Below are 19,699 nucleotides of genomic sequence, written 5' to 3' on the forward strand. Positions count from 1 at the left end.
ACTTGTGACTGATTGAATGCTGTGTGTCTATTCAGTCAATGCTTCTTTGGAATAAATTAGATTATATTAAAAAAAAATCTGATGACTAATATGTATATCAAGATGGTGAGCAAACACTCAGTTTTTGGGGGCAGTATACTATGGTCTGTGTTGGGGTTTTTTAGATCCTACTGAAATGCAAACAGTAAAATGAGTGGAGTGTTAGCACTTGGAAATATCTTTTGTTTATAGAGCTGGCAAATGGTAGAAAAAGTACAAACAAACAAATGTGGGTTCAGAAATACTTTTACAAATGAAAATGCCAAATGCAGGTTGCCTGATTTGTTGAGGCTTAGCTATTCTTTGTGAATATTCAGACAGCTCCTGGACACTCAGGAATTTGTTTCCTGGTGTTAAAAGCAGAATATTTTTTACTAGGCTGCAAATAAGTGATTTATTAGTATTCACTTGGTTCTCAACAATATGCTGTTTTAAACTTCTAACCAGTAAGAAATCATGATACTGGAGGCTTAGACAGTCAACTACATGATAGAAACCCAGCACCCAAGCAAGGAGTTGAAATAAGCTATCCTTAGAAAATAGTTCCTCAGAAGAGTTTAGCAAATTCTCATGAATATTTAATACTATTGAAGAAGCTTGTGCAAATAGAAGAACAGGCCAAATCAATTGCAACATGTACCACAATCTGACCCGTGCTTTCTCTTTGTACAGAAATAGTAAATAATGTTTCTAAATACCAGCAGGATTTCTTTCTCTTCCTACCACTGAAAAGAATAGTAACAAAGACGGGAAAAGTAGACATAAAAAGGGTGACAAAAGCACCTTTTATTCACATGATTGTTGCGGGTGAAATCTTAGCCCTGCTTCTGTGCATGCAAGTTTTGTCCTTAACTTCAGGGAGATGAAAGCTTGTGCATGGTTAAAAATACCTCCATTAGTGATGTTGCAGGCAATGATAAACATTTCACACAGACCTGTTAACATCTGAACTCACATTAAACTACTTTAACCATGGGGGAGAGGGTTGTATGCTCCTTTTCTTCTGGATTCATTCCTGCAGCTCTTCCTTGGTTCTCTGTGCAGGTTTGGACTTCTTATTTGATGTTTTAGCTCCCAGAACATGCTGACAGCCCTTTTCAGACCTGTCGTAGTCTGGCATCCCTGTGCTTGTGAGATGACTGGGTTGCCTCTGACAAGAAGGGTGGTAAATTCTGCCAGTGTTTTCAAGTCCATCAGTCATTTCTGGAAAGTGCCTGTCTCATTCCTTCCTGAAGTGCTGAAATCTAGTGTATAAACTAACCTCTAAAAGTGTTTTTGCTCTGAGATGTTCCAACTTTGCTTTTCAGTTTCTCTGCAAGTTTTCCTACTGATCTGAAGAAAAACAAAAGCATTTGCACAAAAATAATCAGCAGATCTGTATTCCTCTGCTCGTGCTGCAAGCTGTACATTGGGTGTTGGTGTGACAGCTGCTGTGGGAATGCGTTACACAAGAATATGGGGACTGAGCCTTCAGAAATTATTTCCAGTAATACAGCTTAGATGTGTTTGCGAAACTTGACATATGCTTTTACCTATATATAGTCTCAGTGCGTGCATATCACTTCAACATGAGAAATCTGCATGTCATTTATTTGGGTGGCGGGTTTTTTTGTATTGATGCCCTTTTCCCACAAAAATTCTCTGGCCTATTGCAGAGAATTTGAAAGTTACACATACCTCAGCAACCAGGACAATGCTGTCCGCACTTTCCCCATCCCCATCCAAAGCACATGCATTATGTGCTGCATGGGGTTGCTGTGGTAAGTCTGCTGTTCTTTCCACACAGCTTCCTATGTGAAATGTACACTGCTCCCTGACACCCAGCTCACTGCTGTGCTGAGCTTTAAAAGATTTCTGAAGGAGAAGCAGTAGCTGCTTTAAAGGCTAACCTACCATGAAAAGTCAAAAAGTGGTGTTTTAGACCCGTCCATATCCTTATGTTTGCCAAGGCAATATCCGTGATTTACAGCTGGCTCAGTAACGCCATCTGTAACTCACTTTGGGAAGTGTTGGGCGGGGAGAGCAGTAATTCAGTTCACTGGACTGATGTTTAATCCTTTTAACTTGAACAGCTACAGTGATAGCCAAGGGCAGCCCCTCATCATTTTTATCCAACCATCCCAGTTCATTTTGTGAGCTGACTGCATCATCCTTCACATAGCTCCCACCTGAGGGCAAATCCTCACCGCCCAGTCTAAGCCCCACCATTCACCACCCGCATTCCTTTGCACCCCTGCTGTCTCCCCTGGAGCTTGCCCTGTGCAGCTCTCTCCTCCTCCAAAACAGAACCGTTTTTAACATCTCAAATATTTTCCTTCATCTGCCCTTCCCCATGTGCCCTACACGAGGTGTTACCAGCTGCTCAGAGTCCAGGCACTGCACTCTTTGCCACCCAAATTTTGGAGTTCCTGCTACATCCTTGCTTACATATGCCCCTAGCATGTAGTTCATCAGGTAGGATTTGATCACAGCTGGGTTGACTCTTCAGCTCATATTTAGCTACTTCCTGCTCAAAACCTGCAACTTCAGAAAGAGAGCCCTAAGGTGTTTGTACTAAAAGGCCGCTCCTCCAGTATTGCCATAAAAAACCCAATATCTCTTCTTGCTATGTGGGAAAGATGGGTATAAAATAATTGGTTCATACTGTGGTTTTGTAGTTACATTGTAGAAAATGCTAAGATCTTTTTCTGTATTTAACAAGATTTCAATGGTTCAGATTTGTTCCTCACCCTCTCAGTAATCCTGTGAAGTTGTCAAAACCACCTCAGTTTATCTGCCTATAAATTTTACAGAATTTCTTGACACAGCGAAAAGGTTGAGTGATTAAATATTATTATCTTATGCCTTTTAAGCAATAAAATGCTTTTTGAAAATTTACCTAGAAAACAGAAGTAGTATTATTAAAAGCAAAGATCTCTATAATTTTTTTTCCCCTGAGTTTCTTTATGTAAAAGTAAGGTCCTGAATTGAAGCACAACCATCAAAGGATAGAAATATGTACTATATACTGCAACAGTGAACAAAACTAATTTTATTTGTCCTTTCAAAAGAAATGTTGTAAAAGTAAAATAGTTCATAACAAATCTGTATATCTCTCTGGTTTCTAGTGACACTAACATAATTCTTGCGTTTCTTGCTTTTTTGATTTTTCTTCCACCAGAATTCCCTAACTGGAGTAGCAGATACAGTATAGCTGCATATAGACAGATTTGCTTCTATGTATTCAAACAAAATATGGATTGAAGTTAAAAAGATTAATTTGAAAACAAATATTCCTTCCATAGTAAAGAGGTGTTCTCTGACTTTGCCTTGTAAATTATAAGTGAGTCTCATCAAACTGGGTCAGATCTTTTAGTTGCTTCAGTTTTGAATGTAGAGATTGGGTTCTGAACAATGCAGCCTCACCCCTCACAGCATCTGATTTCATTTAGTATAATTAAGCCCAGAAAGTTGTCACTTTGTCCTGACAATAGTCAGGCTTTAACGTACATTTACAGCTGTTAGGAGAGTTTTTATGTTGCTTTTCATTAATGCACTGAAACATAGCTCCAAAATGTGTTAATTAAATTTGCTAGAGTTGAGTAACTTGCAGAAAAGTTGTAATTAGAAAAAAAAAGCATCTACATGTATTTATGTATCTAAAATAAGTCTTTTCCTTGTGTACAGTGTAATCATATTTAAGCAATGAAATGGGATAGTACTTTTCCTTTGAAACTGGCAATGCCTTTGATTTATTTGTGTTGTGTAAGAGTTACTGCCATAGTCCAATCTTTTTTCTTTAATCTCTTTCAATTAATCTATCTACCCAACAAATACCAAAAATGTTGTGACGTGAACATCAAGAATTTTTACACCTTCCGTTAGTGTTAGGTTTGTTTTAATAAATCCTTCCATCAGGCAGATTTAGAAGTCATTTTGTTATATTTTGTATTTTGTTAAAGGTAAAAAGTAATATTAGAATTGCAAAACAGACACTAAGAAGTACGTAAATACTTTATAACCTTGTTATGATGCATTTCCTACAGGGTTGATCCAGTGCCCCATGACGCTCCGAAGCCTCCAGGATATACACGATTTGTCTGTATTTCTGATACTCACTCAAGAACTGATCCCATCCAAATGCCATATGGAGATGTGTTAATACATGCCGGTGATTTTACTGAGCTGGGACTTCCTAGTGAAGTAAAAAAATTCAACGAGTGGCTAGGTAGGTACTGAATTCTGTGTGGATTCGACAGTAAATTTGTTTACTGATTGTATCTGCCCCTTTTGCCTCCCAGTTAAAAATCATCACACACTCAGAAATCATGAATATTTATCTGAATTTTAAATTTGAATGGCAGCAAGCAGGAATCACATTTTTTTTTTCCTTAGTTTCAACAAATATTTTTGCATTTTTCCAACTGAGCAAATAGGATTTGTGAGACTATTCATCTGTTCTGCCTTCACACTCTCAAGTGTACATTAAGCAACTTCTTGGTGTTAGCAACAATTGAAGTCAGGAGGCCTTCAATGATTTACATAAAAACTCTTCCATACATAGTTACAGCTTCACTGCCTCCTCCAAAAAGTTGTTGTGATGGAAAACATTTTTCTGTTTAACCCCAGAGGGCTCATAGGTTTGGGTTTTTTTAATATCTGAGGCTCAGCTGCGCCACAGAGATGAATTCTGAACAAAGCAAACCGTGTGTGCCTGTGGTTGCTGCCTTGGATGTAGCAGACCAGATGTAGATGCCTTCTGTAGGCAACTTTTGGCATTGCTAACTGAAATTCTGTTCCACTGGGCAGGAGAGTGATGATTTACATGTGCTTCTGCAATATTTTGTATATGCTAAAAAAAAAATAAAAAAATGACAGTGAAAATTGGAAAGCATGCACTGTATCCAGACAAATACCCTCATCAGTGCCGTTCCTGCAGCATTGCAGATGCCTTAATTTAGAATAAAAGTGGCTTCTGGATTCTTATACTTCATTAACAAAACAAAGGTGAGAGGGAATGAAGGAGTTGGAGAGAGAAAGGACACAGCTTAAGGGTAACAGATTTCAAGTTTTTGTGTTGATTTTATTTCTTGTAGTTGATATTTTTGCATTTTTTTCCTGACTTTTTTTTTTTCTTGCTACATATTGCAGCATTCTGCACTAGGAAGGCACAAAGCAGACAGATGCATGTAGGCTGAAATGGAATTTAAAAAGGAAAGTCAGGACTTCACAGTTTAAATAAATATTTACTAGCAAATAATTATCAGCAAGGCTGATACATATTTATTTGAGCTCAGGAACCCAATAATATGCCCCACATGGAACAATTGTTTTGTTCTGTGACTCTGAAGGTAGGAACAGCATGTGAAATAATTGATACAAAGCCATCAACTCTGTCTCTGCACCCAAATGGAACAGGTTGGTTATAAACCAGCAAGTTTTGACCCTATTTTGTAGGTCTCTACTATGCATTATAGTAATGTGCTGAAAATAGCATTTACAAATTATTCAAACCATATGGTTACCCTTTCTAAATAATCCTGATTTTATTTATCTGCTGGTATGAGGAGAGAAGCGCTTTGGGATATTGCTGGTGAGCAAGGATGGGGCTGTGTGCATTGCTTGCTTCACAGTTTTTGTCTCCAGTTCTCCATCTGCCTCCCTGCTGGTCACAGCTGTACAGTGTTCTGAAGATGTCTGTAAGCTGAAATCATCTCAGAATGGTAGAGAGATTTCCCAAGGCATTTCTGTGATAGTCTCTTCATCATTTTTATTAAAAAAAAAGGCTTAATTTTCTGACTTTTCAGGCATGCTTCCAATTTCATGGTAGTGTGCACTTGGGAAAAGGTGATCTTGGTGGTTGGAGTTATATTTTACAAGAGCGTCTTTGAGATACAGAAAGCTAACAACTTAAAAGGTTTTTGTTTAGTTTTTAGGCAATTTAAAATAAAGATTTAACTTAAATTTTTAATAAATTTTTGTTTGATTGTTTCAAATAAACAGGTTATCAACTTTTGAATGTATTGAGTGTTCACAAAATATGCAGTAAATGGCAGAATGGTTAAAAGCATTCCCATGGAGAAGGAATTTCAGGAGGTTCTCCTGGTTTTCCATGTTTTTGTAAAGGCATTAATCTCCAAGAGTTTTCAGTTTTCCAGATAGCTGCTTCCAGTACCTTCCATAATTTTGCAACTCCACAGCCAACACAACCTTCTCTTTCTTCCTTAATATTTTACTGGTTTCTTGAGAAAGTAACTGACAGACTCTGGCACCAACCTTTCCTCCACTGACATTCTTCCTTGCTGCTGCCAGATTTCCCTGTTTATTCCTTCAAGCACAGGGCTCACTTTCCCACTTCGTTCTTTGTCTAATCCATGTCTCCCACTGTCATTAGATTATGACTTTGTTTATATCTTGCAATGAACACTAGGTTTAGTACACCTTCCCTTGATCTCAGCTTCCCCTCAAGCATGAGATACAAATCCTCTTCCTGCTTTTGCTCCATGCCTTTATGCCCAGTCTTGATTCCCACCTTTCAGTTTTCAGTTCTGCCACACCTTCTTGGCTCTGCACCACTCTGGTCTCTGTTTCATCTTTCCAGATGAACTTGCCCTTCAGCAAGTTCAGATTTTATCTTTGCGCTTTACATAAAACTCCTGTGCCTGTCTGATGGAAAATTTATTTTACATTACCGTCATTAACTTCCATGGGCCTTATGGTTCTATCAAGCACATGCTTAAGTGTTGTGCTAATAGAGGCACATCGGCTGAATGAGTCATCCCCTAAAATCTGTTCTCTTTTCCTGACTGACCGTGGGTTCCCAGGAAAGCCACTACCAGCTTGGATAACACCGCTCACGATCCCAGTATTGTCCTTGGCTGGGGCTGGTAGTCCAGGTGCTCTGTTTGGTTGCCCTTTAAGTCACCAAGTGTTACACTTCTGACCCCTAAAACCCTCTACTTCATTTCAGTTTGTCCTTTCTTGTGTTTTCTGTCATATGTCTTTTTCTCTAAGCCCTTTCTCAGGGAGACAGTTGAGCTTTCTAGGGCTGGCTTGGTATCCAGCTCTGTGGAAGAGATAAAATGTCGGTGATCACTGCATGGGCTTATTTTCTCAGCCTTCTCTGGTAGGCAGTCGAGTGCTACTTTTAATTTAATATATAGATTTTTCTTCTCTGAGTTTTTTAATTGCCTTTTGGGTCTGTGCAAAGTTTGAGCACAGACACAGTTTTGCAGTAGACTTCCAGTATATGACAGGGATGGTGAGACAAACTGTGCCTATTCTAAAACTGTCACCTACTAGTTTCAATTTGTATTTCCTAATACTGGAAGAGACAAGTGAAAAAATTATCATTCTTTATTCCTCTTAAGAAATTTTAGGTTCCTTCCGTATCTGCCCTTAAGATATTTTTCAGGAGGAATATTGTTCAGAAGTCTTTAAATGCCTTTAATCATCTGTGTCACTCTTTGTACCTCTTTGTTCCACATACTTTTAAAAAGATTGAGACCAGAAGTGCAGATGTTCTGAGAACACTACAGATTTATTCCCTGGCACAATGAAATCTCCTAGTTCTCTTTTCCTTTCTGGTGTTGTGGATTATTCTGTTTTTAACAGAACAATGAGATGGCATTGTCATAAAATTTCCTAATACAATTCCATTAAGTCTTTCCTGAATGGTAATATCTAGTTCAGAACCCATCACTACATCTATAATTTGTGTATTTTTTTCCAAATTTTTAAAATTATTCTGCACAAGTTTATGTTCAGTTTCATCTGTCCTCTTATTGCCCAGTCATGAAATATCATGATGCACTTTTGCAAGTGACTTTTCTATTTTGCTGATGTTTTTCAGGGTAACTTAGGAAATTAAGGGAAAAGGAGATGAACAGTCAGTTTACAAAGCATACAAAGAGTGCCAACCTGCTCATTGCCTTCCTTTTTTTTTTTTTTGAACTGACCCTTCTCCTGTTATCATATCTCAACTTTTTCCTTTATTTATCTAGTTTGTTCTCTTACTATATTTTTCTTCCAAATTTAAAATTTCGGTTTTGGAGAATTGTCGCCCTGAAAACGCAGCTTCTGAGCTTGCTAACATAGTTTTCTAAGGACTTTCCCAGGACAGTAACTGTAAACATAGATATGTGTACATTCTTTCTGTTACACGTCTCGTAATGGGCACCTCTCATGGACAGTGCAGTGAGAAAGTGTTATCCTGACCATCCAATCCCTGGCCGTGGTCACAAGCCTATAAATCCTGGGAGGAAAAATAAACTCTGCTCTTTCTTGCACCACACCTCAACCTGTGTTCGCGTGATCTGTTGATCTTCAGCGGTAACAGAGAATCAGAAAAAGATGAAGTACAAGTTATGTTTTATGGTAGGACTGAACAGAAGGTCAAGAATCCAGTGAAACCTTCTGATGATTTGTAAGAATGCATGGTATGACTTTGAACATGTGCTAATTTTCCAGTATGTTCAGGAGATTTTAATGATAACACTTTTTTTTAAAAACAGAAAAAAAAATAATCTGCAGCTTTTTCATTATTTTAGGTTTTGTTATTTATTCCCTTCTTCCCTACCTGCATATCAATCAAACGTGTTGTAGGACAAATACAAAGACGTATGTCCTGCCTTAGTACACTTGTCAAATACTGACTCCAAAATCATCTCTATTTTTTATCTCCCATATTGCTGGCACTGGAAATTGCCTGCTTGGCTCAGTTGCTCAGGTAAATTCCCTTTGCTCAAGCCAGTAATATCATTTCCAAATTGTGTATGCTCCAGGACCCACTGTCACTTTGAGCTTGTGGGTTACCTTCCTGGTAATTTAACTAAATGATGATCTGTAGTATAAGCTGCAACACGTAACTTCCATCTTTTCTCTGAGAATTATCTTCTGTGCATGGATTGGGAAGATTACTTAAACTAACACATTTTGTAATATATATTGTTTCAGTGTGTTTGCTTGAGATTTCCCAGTTTCTAAGACAGGCTTTCTATTTGAGATTCAAGTTCAATGTAAATTGGGAATAAAAAAATAGAAGATGGCTTGGAAATGTAATGGAAAACAATAATTAGCTCTTAGAGTATTTTCCTGAAAATGTTATTACATGCATGTTGTACACACAGAAACGAAAAAAGACAAAAAAAGGATTACATGATTTGACATGCACTTCAGAAGGTGACCGAGGCAAATTCAGCACAAAGAATAAGATTTTTATTTCAGACTAAAAAATATTTTGGAGTGATGATGTCTACCAACTGTAGTAACTAGCATTACTAGAATGACTTGTTTCTGGAATTAGATTGATCTAATTAATTAATTTGATCTAATCCTGTATTATGAGATTCTGTAGGCAGAATCAGAGATTCGTCAATAAATATCACATCTACTTTTTAAAGTTCTTGTTAAAAGATCTTCAGAAAAACTTGCGGTCATAGGCTTAGCTTTACTTTTGCTTCACTGCTCAGCTTTGCAAAATGATGGTAATAGTTTTTCTTCCTCTCTTAATATGTATATTTTTAAGTTCAGTAATACATTTAAAATAGGATGAAATCATGTTAAAGATGAAAAAAATCAGCTTCAAAGCAGCAAAAGGGATTAGAATTTATATATTGTAGTCATGCTATTTTGACCATCGGTAATTACACTATTTTTATGTTAATGTAGAAACCCTTTGAAAGAAGTATTTAAGTACTAATTATCTATTTACACAAGAATGGCTTTGAAAATGCAGTGAAAAACATTGAGCTGTGTAGGGATTTAGAACAGATGTCAATTTTAAAAGACTGGGCATACTAAAAAATGTGCTGTTTTTTACTGCAGTTCTTAAATGTGTGGTGGCTTGGATGCATTTATACATTCAGGGCTCAGACACAGAAAAGTGCACTGCAACATACTCTCCCAGTATTTCTCCAGTTCTGGGGAGTTAGGATGTTCTAGGAACTTCAGAATATTAAACTGGCTTCTGTGAGTCTCAGGAATATTTGAGTTGCATCCCCGTATTGGGAAGATGATCCAATGCAACTATTTTCCACGTACACCTCCTGTGCCAGTGGTGAGAAGCTGTAGAGGTGATGGGTGCTAAAGCATTGTTTCTTCATTTCCTCCTTCCAAACATATGTGCTTCTGGGGGATTTCTTGTACTTTGTACTAATACTGAGCTTGCCTTTTTCCACTAATGCATTGCAAAGTAGCCAAACTCCAGAATTCTGAGTATGAGTTTTCATAAATACTGAGGTCCCTGACCCTTCAAATGAGCAGTGAATAAAAATACCCAGTCTTATCCCAGACTAACAGACAAGGGTAGCTTTAGGAAGGCAGTGTGGCACAGAAGTGAAGAGAACAATGGAGCTGGAAAGATCTGGGATGTGAGTCTGTGAACTGTCATTGCCTCTGGCAGAGATATTTGAAAGAGCCTGAGGAAGACAAGCAACCAAATTCTAGTTAGTCATCTTCAGATTTGACAGCCTCTTTATTGTTCCCCCTTGTGAAATTGTGAAAATGATGCTTGATCCACCTACCGCATGAATGTGTTGGAGGATTAATTATTCTCAGCACAGCACTTTGAACACTTATTGTGCAGCATTGTACACAAACATTAAACATGGCTGTTAGTGCTGTGCGCCTCATATGCTGACATGACACACAGCTCTTTGTAGTCTTCCCTTCTAGAAGGTGACAAGTGGGAGATGCTGAAAGCACCTCTGTGGGATTTGAAGATCTGAATAGGAATCTGTATCAGTGTTTAACTCAGTTTTCCCAGCTCCTTCCCTTTTGTGGTCTCCAGATACAAGTTGTAACCAAAACTAGAATATTTCCAGGGGCAGAAAAGATATGGTAGGAAAATTTAAGACTATAACTATCCCAGGAAGTAGAAAAAAACCCAAAAATACTTATGAAAATGGACTATGACTTATGTAGTTGGTGGCTTTCAAGGCATCAGGTGCCAGAAGCTAAGGGGACACATCAAAGCATGGTTCAGTCCAGGTAGACATTGCAGTCAAGCAATTTTGTAGACATCTCTTGAAGACCACAGGTGAACAGAAGGCGCAGATCCATGTTACTTTTTGTCTTGCCTCATTGTAGCTACTCTAATGGCCTAGTTATGCATTGGGCTGGTTCTGCATAGTTACAGGGTAATTAAATAAACCAGGCTAAAAGAAAGCCACTTTTCCTTTAGAAGTAATTTTGACCAATTATTATATGTGTGTGGGTGTGTATAAAGCAGAGTATATCAAAGACCCTAAGCTGGATTATCATCAGGTGTTTTTTTAGTTTGATTTGCCTTCCTCTATTTTAAGGAATCCTGTTTTACCAATGTGAGCAGTGTTTTATGCGTTTGCTGTTTGGTATAATTACTGGCTTTTTTAATGCAAGAATGGCTAGAGGTGGAAGGTTACAGATGACTTCGGAGGGAGTGTTCACTTACAGTATTATTCCAGATTACACACCATACAACAAGTATGTTAATGTGAATTTCCTAGACATCAGCCCCAGTTTTTAAACACAGAACTGTCAAAAAGATGCTAAAAAGCAATCTGAGACAGTTATGCAGTCTTTCCACTGTATCACTCACTGCTGTATTCTAAAAGATTGAAATGAGAGGGAAGAAGCACTAAGTGGGCACTTATATGATTGTCACTTCTTTTAATGAATACTAAAAATTCTGCTCAGTACAAAATACCAGGACAGAAGCAAAAACACATCTGCCTGTAAAAGTCTGCATTTAGCTTGGCAAAGCTGAGAGCTGATAACAACTGCGAGCTTCAGAGGAGGTTGATAAAGATGCCTTACTTGGTACAAGAAGAGCCTTTAGTATGGACATCATGAGTTTGCACTTGGATTATTTGCAGTGTTGATCTGATTTACTGGGCTGCTGATAGAACAGAATGAACCCTTAAGCACACAGAATTCCACTTTGAACAAGCTCAGTTGTAGAGAAATACTAAACAGACAGTGTTGCTCAGCAGGCTGCATTACGCAGCCTCTAGTTCAAGTAATGGTTCCCCAGCACTTCAAGTGATTTTGTAAAAATTATGTTCGCCGAAAAAAGAACCTACTGGAGTTTGGAAGTTAAAAATTGCCACAATATTTTTTGTAATTGGTGCATAAAGATGCAAAAATTAGATGTTTGGTTGGTTTTCTTAATTAGTAATCTGCAGTAATGAAAGGAATAAATAAAGATGTTCCTAGCTAAAGAATATATATATATTCTTTAAATATATATATAAAGAATATATATATAAATATATATATATATATATAAATATATATATAAAGAATATATATATATATAAATATATATATAAAGAATATATATATATAACATATTATATTACCAGAACTGCTGTCACATTCTTATACTGAACAAACGAAGGCTAAGAAGCTTTCTGAGGAAGGTTTGCTGCAAACTGACAAAAATTACATGGGTGAAGTGAAGAAGTATGTAAGATGATGATATATCTGGCTATATATAAGTTAAATAGGATGTCCTGAGCTTGTTGATAGTAAAATAATCTCAAATAATAAGAAAGTATATCGATGGAGGCAGTTTAGGGCTGATTTTTTTTGTGTGATGGGTTGCTCTGGAAGCAGAACCACTGCTGCCTGACTTCTTGGATCTTGTCTTGTAGACCTGCTGTGGGTTACAAGTTGCCTCATTCCTTTGAAACCTCTCTTTCAGACTGGGCATTACTCACCTTAGACACTTTCAGGACATTCAAGGGAACATAATTACCTTCGAGGTCTTTATATAGTAAATGGCTTTTCAATCTGTTGGGCGGTTTCAGACAGACATGGAGTGACAAAGAGACAGAAGTCTAAAGTATTGTACTTCTACAAGTTCTGTGTTTTCCCTAAGAAAAAAGTATGTATTTTGGTCAAACTTCTAAATTAAGGGCAAGATAATGTGTCTCCAGCATTTTATGGCATATAAGGGAAGATTACAAAATGACAAGGGGAAAATAAGGCAGGAAAGATAAAGAGCCATGTAGCCAAGAAGAAGGAAAAGGATGGGAGAAATCTCTTATCCTACATTAACACAGAGGATGACAGAGTGGATGGTGGCTTGGAGCCCCATTCCAAATTGGCAGAGGCGGAAGTTGAATGTGCCCTGAAAGAGAAAGCTCTGAAACCCAGGGCTGAATCTGAGCCAGTGTGTTTCTGACAGGATGTTGGTTTGTAAATATTTCGTTCCAAATCCAAAAAGGATGAAGTGGATAGAGGTTGATTATGGAGGAAAATAATTTTAGTTTCTTGCAAGTTAAACATGAGAAGAAAAAAAAACCAACTCTTATTTTAAGGAAAAAAAAAGTGAAATTTTGACTAGAAATGAAATTTTTATTCACCCCAAAATATTTTCAATGGACATTTTACTTAATTTTTTTTTTCTTAGTAATGTCAGAAAGACTGTGTGAATTTCCAAATATATCCTATTCCATCCAAGTAGTGTTTTAGTACAGAAAAATATTTGGGTAAAATTTTTCCAATCTATTCTAGTTGCAGTTTATGTCCAGATTAGAGGCATATTTTAGAAGAATCTTCTCAGGTGCCAAGAACAGAAGAATCCCTGGATTTTAGACAAAAACACTTGCCTTGTTTTGACTGGTCAAAAGAAGAGATCAGACAAAACTGAACTTCCCCCAAATTAATAACTTTTTTGTTTTTTTTTTTTTGATTCTTTGGTAGAAATTACATCTTAGACTCCCATAGCATATGTTCTTGAATGTGTTTCTTGGCACTCCTGAAGGGCAGATCTGTTTCTTACATGCTTCCTGCCTTAGTTTTTTCTGGGGAATTAATTTTTTTCCTGGATATGTGTGCAGAATTCCTATGACAGCCATAAGTTTTCCTTAATATCATTGTATACACAGAGCTTCTGTATTAATACCGAGTTTGCTACCTGCCCACCAGCAAAGCCATATGCTAGCAACAAATGTTAATTGATTATCAGTTGGGGATTTAGTCCTACTCAAGTTCTAGATGGATAGTATGAGAAACCTACACCAGAGTTAATGTAACATACTCTCTAGTTCTGTAAAATTGCCTGTCTGCCATAGATTTATTCCATTACAATCACAACACAAAATGAGGTCTGGATTTGTTTTAGCAGATTCTTTAAAATTATGGTTTGTTTTCTGGTGTGGACTGACAGGAACCTAGAGAATCAGGGAGGATGAAGGACACCTCTGGAGGACATTGAGTCCAGCATCCTCCTCAAAGCAGGCATAGTTAAGAGACCAGAATCTTGGCCTGGTGAACCTTGAGTGCCTTCAAGGGAGAATTCCCAGCTGCTCTGGGTACCTATTTCACTTTTTTACCATCCTCACTGTAAAATTCTTTCCTTGTAGCATGTTCCCACTTGTGCCTGTTGCTGCTTGTTGTGCACCTCTGAGAAGGATTTGCTCTTGTGTTTTCCTGAGCTCAGGTGGTTGCAGACCAGCAGCAGGGTCTGCTCTGCTTCTTCTCTGGGTATGAACAGCCTCAGATCTCAGTCTCTCCCCTCATCCCAACCACCTTGGCAGCTCTCTGATGGACTTGCCTCAGCTTCTCAGTAGATTTCCTGTCACTGAAGAGCCCAGGATGGGACCCCACACTCCAGAGGAGGTCTCACAAGCACTACATAGAGAAGAAGGATCACCTCCTTTATTCAGCTGGTGATTAACACAGCCAGAGTGCCATGGCTGGAAAGACTCACTGCACAGTCTTTTTGAGTGAAGTTACTCCATCCTGGGTGCAACTGTAGGAATAACTGATGAACCTGGAAGTGTTGAATTATCTGCGATCAAGAGCTGTTGGGATAAAAAATGGAAAAGTGTTTGTTCTAGGGTTGTGGATGGGAACACAGTCATAAAATTGCTCTAAGATTATGCGGTCTTGGGAATGTCCTGCTCCTAGCCAATGGAATCCAGGGCTACAAATTGTGCAAAAATTTGTTCCTTACACATAACTTCACAACAGCAGTGCCCAGGCAGAAGCAAAGCTTCAAACATTTATACTTAAGTCTGATTTTGTACTTCAAGAGCACTTGGAGCAAAAAGCAAGGCACATTCTACAGTCTTCCAGGGAACAAGGTTTGAACAAAATATTGCTAAATCTATGAACAAGCAGCAGAAATACTTTTGTTAGTCAAAAAATTAAGATTTAAAGGGTAAAAAGTATAGTCAAGGAGACAAACAAAAGGAAATAGTTTTACCAAAACCCGGTGTGGAATAAAAGAAAAAACCAAAGAACTGAGCTGCATACTCATCAAAAACACTGCTGTTAATTGAAAAGCTGACAGACCTGTAACTACAGCAGTGCTTCTGGCCGCCACTATAATAAATGTAACTGTACATTTAGAGTAATTCGTTAATTTGCCTAAGTAACACCCACAGACAGCAACATGACATAAATACATTAGTGGAAGCAACAACTATAACCAGCTCATACAGGTTCTTGGCTGCTAGATGGATGGATCAGATGAGCTGGAAAAGATTTACCAAACAGAACAGAAATGGAGTTTGTAACAATATTGTGGGATACAGGATTTCTTTATTCCTTTAAGGCCTGAAGATGCCCATACATATCACAGCATGTAAATAACATTTTTAGCATGCCTGTGTATGTGTGTACACACCTAGAAAGCTTGTACAGGTGGAGTACACATCTGCTAAATTCTAAGTGTCTCAGAAGAAAAACAGAGAATCCTTTCAGGTAAATCATTGAATCTTGAACATTTAACATGTAATTTTAAAAATCTGAAAAGAGTTTTTATTAAATATTCTAAAGACACATTTGTATTTGGTCCGTAGGAAAGACTGGAACCCATACCAATAGCTTTCCTGATAAAGGTGTCACAAGCATCTGAAATTTGTACTTCAGAATCACCCACGTCTTCATATGACAAAGTTCAGTCCTGTGTCACCTCCCTAAGGCTAGCACTGTTTTGTCTTTGGTTTCAATTACTCTGAATCACACTGTTGCATTTTATTCTGAAGTTCTACTCATACCAGCTTTTGCCATTGCATATTAACTACTCCAGGTTAAGCTTGGGCCATTGCTAAGGATTTTTATGTTATCAACAATGGATTTCTAAAATTAAAAGCCCACAAAATTACTGTTATGCAAGGAAGCTTTAATTTTCAATAAAATATTTCTTTCTGGTCCCAATCACCTCTTCTGACTGCCTTCATTCTGATACAAATTAATAGTCTAGAAGCAGAGCTAATGAAGGCAGTTTTGCACAGTTTCTGTATTTGTTTCCTCCCAGATGTGCTTGGGAGGTTTGTGCTGAGCTGTTTGAGACAGACAGTGCCAGCTCTCAGGGGCAGAATCCAGTGAATAACCAAATGTGGAGTGAGGTGGAAAATTTCTGTTTCAGTGCTGCTCTCAGGAAGAGCCCACGTGTGTGGGCACATATATTCTTGCCTTCATCAGGAGGTTGTTCTAAGGTTTTTCACTAAATACGGGTTGTAAAATATTCTTGAACATGAGTCACTTTAAATTATAGTCCATGGAGCTAAGGAAGTCACTGAGAAAATGGAGCAGGGAAAAAAACATGGGATAGAGGCAAATGGTGAGATTTCACTACGGGATGTGGATTTATGACAGCCAAACTGAATCCATGCCATTCTTGAAAGATTGGTCAGGGCAATGTCAGACAAAGACCTCTCTGGCTGACCCAAGTTCTGGGTGTTAGACCTCATCAGTACAGGCTGACAAAGACCTCAGCTATGGGAGAACAGAGCTGACATGATTTTATGAAGAATTACGGCTGATCTTCTTTGAACCCTAATTTCTGTCAAAGAGTTATCATCACTGTCACAGTAAATGATACTTGCAGCACAAATGGCAATTAACTAGAAGTAAATAGTAGAGCAGAAGTCTGCAGACTGGTTTTTAAGGTTGATAAGTTGAAAGTAATTTCAACACATTAATGCTAAGCATGCTAAATCATAGTGTGCCATGAAAAAGACAGTAATGTCATTTACCTGAAATCAGCAGGAATTACAGTAACATGTAGTAGGCTCAATTGTTTCAAATATGTGAGTATATTACAGGAATCAATAACACTTTGTCTGTTTGCTTTTATCAAGTTTTCCATAAAACAAGTAATTTGTTTGTTTTTCACTGTTTTAGGTAGCCTGCCCTATGAATACAAGATTGTGATAGCAGGAAATCATGAATTGACCTTTGACCAGGAATTCATGGCTGACTTAATCAAGCAGGACTTTTACTATTTCCCCTCTGTTTCTAAGCTGAAGCCAGAGAGCTATGAAAATGTACAATCTCTTCTAACAAACTGCATCTATCTTCAAGACTCTGAAGTGACGGTGAGGGGATTCAGAATATATGGCTCCCCTTGGTAAGCAGGTTTTTAAGCATACATAAAAAAAAAATTGTTGATTGCTATCACATCAGCTATTTTGTCTGCATCAGCTGTATTTGGATTGCTGTGTTAGGAAGAAAAGTAACACTCACTTTGATAAAGTTCTTATATTTTCTTGTAATGAATTGTTCCTGTGACAAAATAATGTACTGTACTGTGGGTAGGTATGGTTAACCAGATAATGATGGGGGAAAAGATGGTGTACTCTTCAAACTCTTAGCCAGGAGCAGTTGTTTAACAATCTATGCAGGGGGCTTTTATGTCATAAAATATGTTTTCTATCCTTGGTGAGTTTATTTAATTATAGGTTAATTTTATTGCAAGGGTACATTCTTTTGACCATCCTACAGATAATATTGGAGGTTCATTAGTGTATACAGTAGTCATTTAACTCAGCAAGCTTATTTCAGCAACTCTGAAGGGCTTTAATTGCATATCCCTCACAATCTTACTTTCTTTTGTAATGTAATAACTTTCCCCAAGGTCTAGCTGAGCTTCTAAACTAAAGTCAACAACTCAGTAACAGCTTAATATTTCATGGATTTTTCTCTACTGCATAGTGAACACTTAGAACCCCGTGACAGTACTGGATGCAGATAGACTTTAGTTCTTGACTTCCTTGTATGTGCTGCTTCTGGGTCTCTTACTAATGTCACATTGCTGTTTATTATTTCTGCTGATAGGCCTGTAAATTTGGTCTTTTGTGAGCATTTGGTATATGCTTAAAATAAGCAAAAATGTATTTTAAAAGGCAGGGTTTTAAGGGAATATATTTTCCTTCCTTTTAACATCACATCAGGCTGAAATGTAGCAAACAAGTTGTCAAACCTGATGCATATACCCCGATGTGAATTTTAAGTGTGAATAAACTGTGAAATCTCTTGGAATTTTTTTCTTTTTTAATGAAAATTGGATTTTTCCCATTTGGTTACTTGAGATGGGTGCAAATTTTGTCTGAGCTTATTATTTTGCATTTGTCTAGATTAGTTTCCCTCTTAAATGCACCCTTCTATTTCTTCCTCTCAGACCTCCAGATCTGGAGACCTCCAAATCTTTTTTTTTTTCCAGCCTGTCAACCTGCTCTGCTGTAATTCATCTTCCTCTTGTGTTTACAATGTATGTAGTCAATGAACAGTTTACTTAATTTTCCAAATTATTTGGGAAGATGTTAGATGGTATCAGTCCCAATATTAACTTCTGAGAAATGCCACTTGGCATCTTTTCCCATTTTGATGTTCAACTGTAAAGATTGTAATTATACTCTGTTTACAATATGTCTGGCAACCTCATATCTTCGTTGCAGTGTTAGTAACCAGGCACCATATTTCCAGTGTCAGTAATAATTTTCCAAGCAGTAAAGTCACATGGAAGTCTAGAGAAATTAAAGCAGAACACTATCTATAAAGTAGCACTATGTAGAGGCTAAAGAGAAGCATTTGAACTTTCTGTGTGTGATTATATCTGCAAAAACCTGTTGGGAAAACCTTTTGTTCACCCACTAACCCATAAATAAGGTTTCTGTAAAATCAGCTCTACCACATTCTCTTTGTGCACTTATCCTGTCACTCTGCACAAGTTGCTTGAGCTATCTGCCATGACTTATCCTTCAAGTAAAAAGAAAGCTTTCCATCTTTTCTGCAACTCAAGGTTACAGCTACACTTCCACACTCCATTTTTCACAGTGTTGCTACTCATCTCCCACCGCCTTATGGTCCAGTAAGTTGAGTGTTGTGAGGTCTCCTGAAGATATTTGCTTTTTCCATCTGGGAGAAAGTCTTGATGAAAGTCTTCCAGCCAAACCGGGTTTTTTCACTCGCTATTCAGCAATGCTGAATGAAATTCCCACACCAATTGATGACATGTCCAGTGGAAACATCAACAGTAGAAATAACAGCCCTTCATTAATCTATCAGGGCAGCAGATGCAGAAGTTGCAGAGTCTCATTCAGCTAGCCCAACAATCAGAAAGCTTGGGAAGACAAACAGCTGTTTTGTGGGGGTTTAACTAGCTGCTACTGGATTTCAGGCAGTAGTATACTTATGTGCCTAGTGAGCACCACTGTTCTTTGGCATTCTGTTGCTATACTTTGTTTGCCCTGAAAAGAGAGGTTTGTTGTAGCCTCTCTGGGAAATCAATCTCAGTTTCTTTCTACATCATAGTAATGTAATCTCTAAAAAGGTACAGAAATTTGATGAACTTTACATGGTGAATCTGTTTTTTAGACCTAGCATTATCAAGCTAGTCCATTATAAAATATTTATGAACATAGTCAAGACTTCAAAATTGAAAATTCTTTAGGGTCTCAGAACT

The 19,699-nt window shown here is 37.7% G+C and overlaps 1 protein-coding gene across 1 annotated transcript in view; it reads left to right on the forward strand.

Annotated features, from left to right (window-relative positions):
• The window catches only part of MPPED1 (metallophosphoesterase domain containing 1), a 74,067-nt gene that overhangs the window by 24,444 nt on the left and 29,924 nt on the right, over positions 1-19,699 (forward strand). Inside the window, exons 13-16 of the mRNA XM_088055088.1 lie at positions 1,111-1,169; positions 1,695-1,799; positions 4,065-4,246; positions 17,140-17,365. Coding sequence (XP_087911214.1) covers positions 1,111-1,169; positions 1,695-1,799; positions 4,065-4,246; positions 17,140-17,365 — 572 coding nt within the window. The remainder of the gene's footprint in view (positions 1-1,110; positions 1,170-1,694; positions 1,800-4,064; positions 4,247-17,139; positions 17,366-19,699) is intronic.

The sequence above is a fragment of the Pseudopodoces humilis genome, chromosome 5, assembly GCF_049639895.1.
Source record: "Pseudopodoces humilis isolate 2021_Gansu_Grassland_sample_001 chromosome 5, ASM4963989v1, whole genome shotgun sequence".
In the NCBI taxonomy this organism is placed as follows: domain Eukaryota; kingdom Metazoa; phylum Chordata; class Aves; order Passeriformes; family Paridae; genus Pseudopodoces; species Pseudopodoces humilis.